The sequence below is a fragment of the Gekko japonicus genome, unplaced genomic scaffold (genome assembly GCF_001447785.1).
Source record: "Gekko japonicus isolate JY-2015 unplaced genomic scaffold, Gekko_japonicus_V1.1 scaffold2142, whole genome shotgun sequence".
Classification (NCBI taxonomy): Eukaryota; Metazoa; Chordata; class Lepidosauria; order Squamata; family Gekkonidae; genus Gekko; species Gekko japonicus.
The window spans coordinates 89,203-100,858 of NW_015167117.1; the positions used below are offsets into that span (position 1 = coordinate 89,203).

The 11,656-nt window shown below is 47.7% G+C and overlaps 1 protein-coding gene across 1 annotated transcript in view; it reads left to right on the forward strand.

Moving 5' to 3' along the window:
• Nucleotides 1-3,456: 3,456 nt before the first annotated feature.
• The window catches only part of ERCC6L (excision repair cross-complementation group 6 like), an 8,552-nt gene continuing 352 nt past the window's right edge, over nucleotides 3,457-11,656 (forward strand). The window contains exons 1-2 of the mRNA XM_015412979.1: nucleotides 3,457-3,572; nucleotides 8,538-11,656. Coding sequence (XP_015268465.1) covers nucleotides 3,457-3,572; nucleotides 8,538-11,656 — 3,235 coding nt within the window. The remainder of the gene's footprint in view (nucleotides 3,573-8,537) is intronic.

Genomic DNA, 11,656 nt, shown 5'->3' on the forward strand with positions numbered 1-11,656 from the left:
CATAAATGTTCAGCACCGGGTTAACCACGTTGGAAATCCAGTGGCAACTTAAACGCTAACAACAAGTATGCCATTATGAGTTTTCACAAGGCCAGGCTCCCTTCTTCAGACACAACAGAATATTTATTTCTTTATTTTATTTCATTAGACTTATATCCTGCCCTCCGCACATTGTAGGCTCAGGGCGGGTACCAACATGTATGTATCTGCACTTAATGCAGATTTACAATTGTAAACATATTACAATAATCAATTCAAAACATGCATAATATAATTAGTATTCATTATAATATTAAATACATGAATGAAGCATCTCTGATCGCATCTTTAGAAGCAGGCATTGTTCCACTAAATTTTATACTGGGATAAATTCTAGTCTCCAAAGTGCTACTGGACTTCTGTTTTGTTTCGCTGCAATAGACCTATGGATTTAAGCATGTCGCCTCATTTGGAATAGTTCTAACAGTTTAAGGAACGGTCGTCAGCTCCGCGGAGCAGCACCCGCTTTGCTCTAATTGGCAGCAGCTCTAGGAATCCAAACACAGAGAAAACTTTCCTGGTACTGTGACGCTTTAACTGGGAATGCTACGGCTCAAACCAGGGACTTTGCCCATACAAGTTCTCCCTTTAGAGCTTGAGTGACGGGTACATTGCAATTTATGTAGGCTGCCTAGGGGTAGAGATGTGAAGGCCCGGAAAAAACCCAGAAAAATTCGGAAAAAAACGGGTTTTTTCCTGAAGCCTTTTTTGTTTTTTTTTCCGAAAAATTGGAAAAATTGAAAAAAGAAAAGAAAAGAAATTGATTATGGAACGTTTTATTTTAACATGATGGATAAAATATTTTAAGACAGGGTGTTCAAATATTTTCCAAATCATTTCTAATATATATATATATGGTATCAGATTAATGTAATTTCTGTGCACTGAGGACAAGCAAGTCCTAGGTTACAAACTGAACTCTCCAATGCAAGAACAAGATGCATTTCTTCCTTTAGGAGGTGCTATTGTCACGAGAAAAGAAAAAGGTTTCAGTTTTGTTTTTGCACGTGGGTGGGTATTCTGTTTGTAATAACTGTTTGGATACACTATATTTTTAATATGCTAGTTGTGATAATTTCATGCCAAGTAAAAATGTCCATAGTCATATTTTATGTTCCTAAAGTAACTTTCAATCTAGAAAAGATAAAAGAAGTGCTAATGTAGCATTTTTTTCAATTTTTCCAAAAATGTCCTTTTCCCCCCCAAAAAAAAAACTGGGGGAAAAACGGGGTTTTTTCCGAGCTTCAAAATTTCCGGAAATTTTACATCTCTACCTAGGGGACGGGCTCCGAAGCCTATAGCCATACGTCTCAGGAAGGAAGTAAAAGGTCCGATACAGGCTGTTCATGTCTGGCGCTAGCTCCAACTGAGCTCAGCGCTTTCGAGGTCAAGACACTGCCCAAAGAGAAATACATATGTACTGAAAATGGAAGAAGAAACGGCGTTTAAATATGGTTGGTTGGAATATAGACAAATAAATGAATTATTTAAAAGAGATAAAAAAAATCATTGGTTTTAGATAATAAAATAATGAGATTGAGGTTGTATGGTTTGAGGGTGGAAAAAAATGTTATCTCAAAAATGTATAAAATATTGTTAAAATGGTATACTGAAGATGAAACGGTCAAAGAACAGATGATAAAATGGGCAGTAAATATGAATATGGAAGTAACAATAGAATCTTGGGAGTACTTATGGAAAAATGCATTGAAAATATCAACGTGTAATAATTTTAAAGAAAATTGTTATAAGATGATGTATAGGTGGTATATGACACCGAAAAAGATTGCTAATATGAATGTTAACATGTCAAACAAATGTTGGAAGTGTAAAAAAGTGGAGGGCTCTTTTTATCATATGTGGTGGACTTGTGAAAAAGCAAAAAATTTTTGGAGTCAAATACATTTAGAAATGGAAAAAATGGTTAAATGTACATTTAAAAAGGAGCCAGAAATATTACTTTTGGGACTAAAAATGGAAGAGATCAATGTGGCAAAAAGAACTTTGATGTGGTACATGATAACAACAGCCAGAATGACCTATGCTCAAAGTTGGAAACAGGAAGAAGTCCCGAAGATTGAGGATTGGATTAAAAAACTATTATTCCCAGGTGAAATGGATAAACTGACAAGAAAGTTGAATAATATGGAAGCAGAAGATTTTTATAATGACTGGAAGGATTTAAAAGAATACTTAGAAAAGTATCGGGAAGTAAAAGACAATTTATTTTGTCTTAATAATTACTAAGCATAGAATTTTCTGGAGATAAGTAAAAAATTAATTGCTATAGTGAAATAACAGTTACCTAGTGAACTATAAAAAGGAAATCGATATATTATAAAAAAGAAGTGAATATGCAGGAGGTCGAAGCACTGTGGGAAGCCATATACTAGGGAGGGGGAAAGGAAGGTGGGTAGGGTATAACGGGGACAAATGTAGAAAATTTAATGTTGGCTGTAAATGTTTATATCCTGAATAAAATTTTTGGAAGAAAAAAAAAGACACTGCCCAAAGAATTTTGTCCAATACAGTGCCATCACGCTGGGCACACACAACAACTTCGACTTCCAGTCAGAGGTGATGCCCCGGGCCCGCCGCCTGGCAGGGCTCTTTTTGTAGCAGGAACTCCTTTGCATATTAGGCCACACACCCCTAATGTAGCCAATCCTCCAAGAGCTTACAGAGCTCTTCTTACAGGAGCTACTGTAAGCTCTTGGAGGATTGGCTACATTAGGGGGGGTGTCGCTTAATATGCAAATGAGTACCTACTACAAAAAGAACCCTTCCAGCACTCCAGCCTGCTGTGTCAGGGCACGCACAAGCCACTTCTGCGACTCAAGCTCCTGTACCAGTGCAGCTACCCGGTGCGCTGGTAGCACTGCCAGTGCCAACAACCACAGTGACGTGGCATCTGCGCCTGCACCTCTTGGGGTCCGGATCATTTCTGCAGTGCAGCCCCTCCACTGACATTTGCAAACCCTGTGTTGACCCTTGTTCCAGCATCGGCTGTTCGGGTGCCGATTCGAACCCTAACGCCCCGGAGTTCAGACCAACAATGAACTCTGGACAGGTTGGGGACGGGGGCAGCACACAGGCTGTTCTGGATTTTGCAGCTCAATAAATGCACGGCTTAGGGAAGCTCCACATGTACGCGACGGCAGGACCACCTAGCTCGCGGCGGCGTTGAGTGGAACGTAACAGGGGAGGCGAGCAAAGCGCATGCCCAGGAACCCAACTGACGCGTCACTGGCCGCCGAGCGGTCCCGGACGTGAATGAACGAATTAAAATCAATGGGGGCCTCCTTTTTCCTGAATGACGGCCTTCCCGGCAAGCCTATTGGCTAGCGGCCCGGGGACTCATTTGCGAGTCGCGAAGGGATAGGCTGCCGGAGAGGACGCGCGGGCGCGCCGGTTTGAATGCTAACCGAGAGAGCGGCCGGAGTTCCCGTTCGTCCCCTTTCAAACGGGGCTCGGGGCGTCATGGCTGAACTGGAAGGGCTGGTCAGCCCCGAGCAGGCGGAGCGGTACCGGAGGTAAAAAGCGGGGAGGAGGGATGTGTGTGTCGAAGTGTGCGGGGTCCGGTTTCATTCTGAGCCGGGGCGCGTCTGAAAAGAGCGTTTCCCCCGCCCGCCCCGGCAGAGAGTCTTTCGGCCTCTCCGGAGTTCCTGCTAGTTCTGGTTTGACGGAGTCGGGAGGCTTCTGAGCCGGGCGTGTGTTGCCACGGCTGGGTTGGGAAATACCTGGAGACTTTGGGGGGTGGATCCAGGTGAGGGGCCTCAGCATGGTGCAAGGCCCCAGAGTCCACCCTTCTCCATTTTCTCCAGTGGAACTGATCTCTGTCCGCTGGAGATCAGGTGTAAAAGCGGGAGATCTCCAGGCCCCACCTGGAGGCTGGCAAGCCTAGGGTGGAGACTGGGGAGGGCGGGGGTTAGGGGGGAGAGGGACTTTGGTGGGGGGTACAGTGCCACAAGAGTACATTCTCCAAAGGAGACATTTTCTCCAGGGGAATTGATCTGTGTTCTGATTGCTGCGGCCGGGGTTTTCCTGGCAAAATGGTCGGTAAGGTGTCATAAAAGACTGTGAGTAGTCCTTTCAACGGGTCTTAATGGCATTGAGGAAATAGGTCCCAGGACTGGTGGAGGTGAAAACGTGAAGCTGCCTTATGCTGGATCAGATCACTGGTCCATTGAAGTCAGCACTGACTACTAGGCTGGCAAGCCTAGGGTGGAGACTGGGGAGGGCGGGGGTTAGGGGGGAGAGGGACTTTGGTGGGGGGTACAGTGCCCAAGAGTACATTCTCCAAAGGAGACATTTTCTCCAGGGGAATTGATCTGTGTTCTGATTGCTGCGGCCGGGGTTTTCCTGGCAAAATGGTCGGTAAGGTGTCATAAAAGACTGTGAGTAGTCCTTTCAACGGGTCTTAATGGCATTGAGGAAATAGGTCCCAGGACTGGTGGAGGTGAAAACGTGAAGCTGCCTTATGCTGGATCAGATCACTGGTCCATTGAAGTCAGCACTGACTACTCAGACTGGCAGTGGCTCTCCTGGGTCTCAGGTGGAGGTCCTTCACATCACGTAGAACCTGATCCTTACTGGAGATGCTGGGGATTGAACCTGGGACCTTCTGCATGACAAGCAGATGCTCCACCACTGAGCCAATCCTTGGCTGCGGGACTGGGCTGGAATGTTTGTGTGACACTGAAGTGCAGCGTTTAGCTCTTAGAAAAGACAGAAGCAGGCTACTGCTGCTGTAAATAGATTGGTGCATTTTGGGGGGAGGTCTGGATTTTGCGGGGGTCTGCCATGCAGTAGAGGTTCTGCTACCCTGGAGCAGTGCCTCATTCCCTCTACCTGTCTTCTATCAGTGTATTTGTAAAAAAATAAAAGAAAGGTGTCATATGGCTAGTAAAGGACATCACGTAGAACCTGATCCTTACTGGAGATGCTGGGGATTGAACCTGGGACCTTCTGCATGACAAGCAGATGCTCCACCACTGAGCCAATCCTTGGCTGCGGGACTGGGCTGGAATGTTTGTGTGACAATGAAGTGCAGCGTTTAGCTCTTAGAAAAGACAGAAGCAGGCCACTGCTGCTGTAAATAGATTGGTGCATTTTGGGGGGAGGTCTGGATTTTGGGGGGGTCTGCCATGCAGTAGAGGTTCTGCTACCCTGTAGCAGAGCCTCATTCCCTCTATTTGTCTTCTGTGTATTTGTAAAAAAAAGAAAAGAAAGGTGTCATATGGCTAGTAAAGGTAAAGGTTTCCCTTGCTCGAAAGCCAGTCGAGTCCGGCTCTAGGGGGTGGTGCTCATCTCTGTTTCCAAGCCAAAGAGCCAGCGCTGTCCGAAGACGTTTCCGTGGTCATGTGGCCGGCATGACCTCCGAGTGAAGGGCGGGGTATAAATCCAATCTCTTCTTCTCTTCTTCAGGCTGGACATGAGCAAAAATATACAAAAAGGTGTGTGCAAAGGTGTGGGGGGGAAATGCAGCCCTGGATTAACCGTTCAGCAAAATGAGCAGCTTCTTAGGACACTAAAGAAAGGGGGGACACCACAGAGGCCCCCCCCCAACTGTCATGCCCTTAACTCTTTCACTTCAGCCTCGAACTGCCGGACTACAGACCTTTTGGTCTGCAGCTCAGCGTCTTAACCTCTGAGCCACCGCAGCCCAATCATATCGCTGCGACCATCCAAATACTAGTATAATACCAAGGTTTAGAATTCATCAGCATCCCTTTTCAGTTTGATGCCAGTTTGGTGTAGTGGTTAAGTGTGCGGACTCTAATCTGGGAGAACTGGGTTTGATTCCCCACTCCTCCACTTGCAGCTGCTGGATGACCTTGGGAAAGCCATAGTTCTGACAAGAGCTGTCCTTGAAAAAGAGCAGTTTGTGTCAGAGCTCTCTCAGCCCCACCCACCTCACAGGGTGCCTGTTGTGGGGAGGGGAAGGGAAAGGAGTTTGTAAGCTGCTCTGAGACTCCGAGTGAAGGGCGGGGTATAAATCCAATCTCTTCTTCTCTTCTTCAGGCTGGACATGAGCAAAAATATACAAAAAGGTGTGTGCAAAGGTGTGGGGGGGAAATGCAGCCCTGGATTAACCGTTCAGCAAAATGAGCAGCTTCTTAGGACACTAAAGAAAGGGGGGACACCACAGAGGCCCCCCCCCAACTGTCATGCCCTTAACTCTTTCACTTCAGCACTCAACTTCAGTCGATTTTTTTGTAATTGTCCTTATCTGCAGTGTTTGACTTTAATCTGCATTGTTAAAAAAAGTTTTCTTATTTCCCATTCAGCACTTACTGGATCTTATCAGTTAAGCAAGGAAATGGCTTCTTGGGCTGTGTTTAGGGCATCAATTGGCCTTAATCCGGCCCTGGGGGAATGGCCACTTGAATGGCCGGGTTTTCATGTTGAAGACTGAAGAAGCCAATGATGGGGTGCTGCTTCTCATGCCCATTCTATGTTTCTCCCCTTCCTCTTTCTTCCATGTTATGGTTTGGTAGGATTTGCGAGTCTTGTTATTTTGCTTAGTTCACAGTTCTGAATTGGCCCTGTGAAAGGCAGAGGAAACTGTGTGTGTGTGGGAAATGCAGCCCCGGATTAACCGTTCAGCAAAATGAACAGCTTCTTAGGACACCAAGGAGGGGGGGGCACCACAGAGTCCCCCCAGCTGTCATGCCCTTAACTCTTTCACTTCAGCACTCAACTTTAGTCGATTTTTTGTAATTGTCCTTATCTGCAGTGTTCGACTTTAATCTGCATTGTTAAAAAAAAGTTTTCTTATTTCCCATTCAGCATTTACTGGGTCTTATCAGTTAAGCAAGGGAATGGCTTGTTGGGCTGTGTTTAGGGCATCTGTTGGCCTTAATCCGGCCCTGGGGGAATAACCACTTGAATGATGGGCTTCTCATGCACATTCTATGTTTCTCCCCTTCCTCTTTCTTCCATGTTATGGTTTGGTAGGATTGGCGAGTCTTGTTATTTTGCTTAGTTCACAATTCTGAATTGGCCCTGAGAAAGGCACTGTGCAACTGCTCGTTTATTTTAATATATTTATAACCCTGCCTTTCCTCTGCAGAGGAAACACCGGTTTAAAAATAAGGAAAAATCCAAATCTCTTTCTAAAGTTACCCATTTTTATTTTTAATTGTTGTCCAGACCTTTTAAAAATCTTTCTGGAGTTTAGAGAGATGTAGGTAAGATTCTCCTTTTTCTCCCCTTCTCTGATATGTAAATGCTGTATTTTTTCTTCTTCTTGGGGGGATATATTATAAAAGTTTTTAAATGCTTAAAAATAATGTAAAAAAAAAAAAAAACAGGAAAACACTATACCAAAGAGTGGTCCAGATGTTAGTAATTCTTAAACTATCATGTAAACATTCTCTGTCATTTTGTTTTAATCTATAGGTAATCCCTGGTCAGCCTAACAGGACTGCCCTGTAACTGTGGAGGCACCACCATTTAAACTACTCTTTTAAAATTTGGTTAATCCTGCATCCCTTTACCATCCTGCTCTCCCACTTGCATATTCCCAAGTACGATGATCTTCCTTTGACTCAGCTCTTAGAGTGACTCGGAGTGAGTCGTGTCCCCCCCCCCTCCATTTCCACCCATATTTCCACCCCACCCCCTTTGGTAATAAAACCTGAAAATTCCATTCTGTGTGTAAATGATTCTCTTCCCGCCCCATTTGTGTGTTGATGATCCCTCCCCACCCCAATGCAGAAATGTAGGCCTTAATTTCTCAATTCCTAGCTGGCCATTATCATTTGTGAGTTAAAAGTACTTTGAATACAGCGTAAATTCTTGGCTAAATAAAATGCTTGTTCGTTATCAAGCATTATGCTTTCTCTGTACCTAGCTCTTCCTATCAGTGTCCTTTATGGAGTGATCCTTTGGTTGCTCAGTCTGTCTGCAATGACTTGTCCTTTTATTTTCAAAAATGAGTATCCGTATTGACCATAATTGGTGTGTGTTTTGTGATTGAAAGCATGGAAACTGAAAGCACCTTGGCATGTCTATCTATTCTGGCCTTGGGCTTGTCTTGTGTCTCACTGGGCAAACTCTGTAGAGGATGTCGTGATGGCCACAGGCATAGATAGCTTTAAAAGAGGATTAGATAGATTCATGGAGAATAGGTCTATCAGTGGCTGGCTACTAGTCGTGGTGACTAAAGGGAACCTCCACATTCAGAGGCAGTCAGCCTCTGAATCCCAGAGCCAGGAGGCAACATCAGGGAAGGCCTCGGCCTTCATGCACTGTTCTTGGCCCTCCAGAGGAACTGGTTGGCCACTGTATGAGACAGGATGCTGGACTAGATGGACCATTGATCTGATCCAGCAGGGCTCTTCTGATGTTCTTATGTAGGCCTTGGCCTCTGTTTTGGGCCCTGTGGTGGAACTGGTTGGCCACTTTGTGAGACACGATGCTGGACTAGATGGGATGCTAGTTTGACCCAGCAGGGCTCTTCTTATGTTCTTATGTTTTGTGGTGTTTTACAGATGTGTGTCCCAAGCGAAGCAGGAGGCCCGAGATGGGAATCTGGAAGAATCCATCCGGCTCTTCAGAGAAGCCCACGAAATCCATCCCAGTGAAAAGCTGATGACGAAAGTTCAAAAGCTCGAGGAGGCCTTGGCGTCGCTAGCCCTGAATCAGGAGGACGACGGCTTTGTAAACGTGTATCAGAGCGGGCTGATGCTCTACGAAGAGATGTACGATAAGCTCTTTGACCACCAGAGGGAAGGGGTCGCCTTCCTGTACGGCTTGTATCGGGACGGCCGTAAGGGTGGCATCCTGGCAGACGACATGGGCTTGGGGAAGACGATTCAGATCATCGCTTTCCTCTCCGGCATGTTCGACAGTGAACTCATCCGCTCCGTGTTGCTCGTTATGCCGACCACCCTGGTTAGCAACTGGGCCAGAGAGTTTGCCAGCTGGACGCCCGGCCTGCGAGTGAAGGTCTTCCACGGGACCAGCAAGGCGGAGCGCCAGAGGAACCTGGAGCGAATCCAAAAGAGGAACGGGGTCTTGATCACCACCTACCAGATGATCCTCAACAACTGGCAGCAGCTCGCTAGCTCTGACGGGAGGGAGTTTGTCTGGGACTATGTGATTCTGGACGAGGCCCATAAAATTAAGACGCCTTCTGCCAAGACCACGAAATCCGTTCATGCCATCCCTTCCCGGAATCGCATCCTCCTCACGGGGACGCCGGTGCAGAACAACCTGCAGGAACTGTGGGCTCTCTTCGACTTCGCTTGCCAGGGCTCGCTTCTCGGCACAATGAAAACCTTCCGGATGGAGTACGAAAACCCCATCACGAAAGCTCGGGAGAAGGACGCCACCCCAGGAGAGAAGGCCCTGGGGCTGAAGATGTCGGAGAACTTGATGTCCATCATCAAGCCCTACTTCCTAAGGCGGAGCAAAGATGACATCCAGAAGAAGCTCAAATCTGGACCCCAGAACAACCTTCCGGAGGATCCACGCAAGGCCCCAGCGCCTGAGATGCCTTCTCTTCCCAGAAAAAACGACTTCATTGTGTGGGTGTATGTATCCCCCATACAGGAAGAAATATACAGGAACTTTCTGTCCTTGGATCATATCAAGGAGTTGCTGATGACCACACGGTCCCCCTTGGCTGAGCTGAACGTCCTGAAGAAGCTCTGTGACCACCCCAGGCTGCTGTCTGCCCGGGCATGTAGCCAGCTTGGCCTGGCGACATCTGAGTACTCCGAGAGGGAGGAAGGCGGTGAGAATGAAGCCGATGAGCTCTGGGGCGAGAAGATGGACATTGAGCGCATTTCTGATGAGATTCTTATCAAAGAGTCCGGGAAGGTCCGGTTCCTCATCGCTCTGCTGGAACAGCTGCAGGAAGAAGGGCACCGAACCCTGGTGTTTTCCCAGTCGAGGAAGATGCTGGACATCATAGAGCGCATCTTAACTCACAGGAGCTTCAAACTCATGCGCATCGACGGGACGGTGACTCATCTATCGGAACGAGAGAAGAGGATCGATGCCTTCCAGAACGACAAGGACTACTCTGTCTTTTTGCTGACGACCCAAGTCGGTGGAGTTGGCCTGACGTTAACCGCAGCTACCCGGGTGGTGATTTTTGACCCCAGCTGGAACCCAGCTACCGACGCGCAAGCCGTGGACCGAGCTTACCGCATCGGGCAGAAAGAGAACGTCGTGATCTACCGGCTAATAACCTGCGGGACGGTGGAAGAGAAAATCTACCGGCGGCAAGTCTTCAAGGACTCGCTCATAAGGCAAACCACGGGAGACAAGAAGAACCCCTACAGGTATTTCACCAAGCAGGAGCTGAGAGAGCTTTTCACGTTGGGAGACACGCGGAGCTCCACGACCCAACTCCAGCTGCAGTCCTTGCACGGGACTCAAAGGAAGACAGACGTCCAACTCGACGAGCACATCGCCTACCTCTACTCGCTGGAGATCTTTGGCCTTTCAGACCACGACTTGATGTACACCCGGGAAACGGGCTATGAGGACGAGGCGGAGGATGAAGAGGCTCATCGGTACATCGAGCACAGGGTACAGAAAGCCCAAGAACTGGTGCAGCTCGAATCGCAAATGAAAGACCAGCTGGCAGCCAACATCAGGGACACGACAGAAGGAGCGTGGCTGAGAGCGACAGACCCGTCGTCCGTTCAGCCCAGGAAAAAATCGCCAAAGCCGCCTCCAGCTTATTCTGCTCCCTCGCCTGCACCTGCGCAACCGCCAAACGGCGGTGACGTCATCGTTGTGGAAACTGACGATGAAGAAGACTTGCCCAGTGTCAGCTTTAAAATGACGAGTCTGGTTATCGAGGATGTGGCTGACGAAAGCCCAGTTCTGGATGTATCCCCTATGGCTGTCTCTCTCTCCAAGACGGAAGAAACCAGGCAGGCCAGCATACAGGAAGGTGAGCAAAGGCACAACCTGACCACTTCTCTGTCTTGCTTTGTATCCAACGAGGAGGGTGACAGTTCTGGATCCAAAATGACCTCCCGTGAGCCGTTTGCCGGCACAGACGACAGCTTTAACGATGTCTTTGTGGGACCTCCGCAGCAGTCGGTAGAATATATTTATGATGATGATGATGATGTTCATGAAGCCCAAGCGAAGATGGAAATGTCGCTCGAGGTTCTCGGGAGTCCACGCAGAGAGGCCAGTCAAGCTGGTGAGCGAGATGCGAACGCCGCGTTAATATTACCGGCCAGTGAAACGTCTGAGCATCGAGCAAGACGGAAGTCGGCAAGGAGTGAAATCCTGGCGAGGGAGGAGTCTTTAGTTTTCCCTTCCCCGTACCAGGCCGATTTCAACCTTGTTTTAGAAGATTCGGAGGACCAGCCGCAAGATGTTTCAGACCAAGAAATGATGCTCGAAGACACAGAAAACACCGGATTTCAGCTGAGGCTAGACAGCCGCTGCAGCTCTGCGGCTCATTCCGGGGTAGGAGGGAACCGAAGCCTCAAGAGCCTCCAGGCTGGTGAAAATATGATGGAGTCCCTGATGACAGATGGTTCCAACGCCGCACGCGATGCTTCGATGGACGACAGCGGCGTTTCTATTGCGCGTAAGAAGAAGCCTGTCCAGAGGATCGCTTCCGATAGCGAGGAGG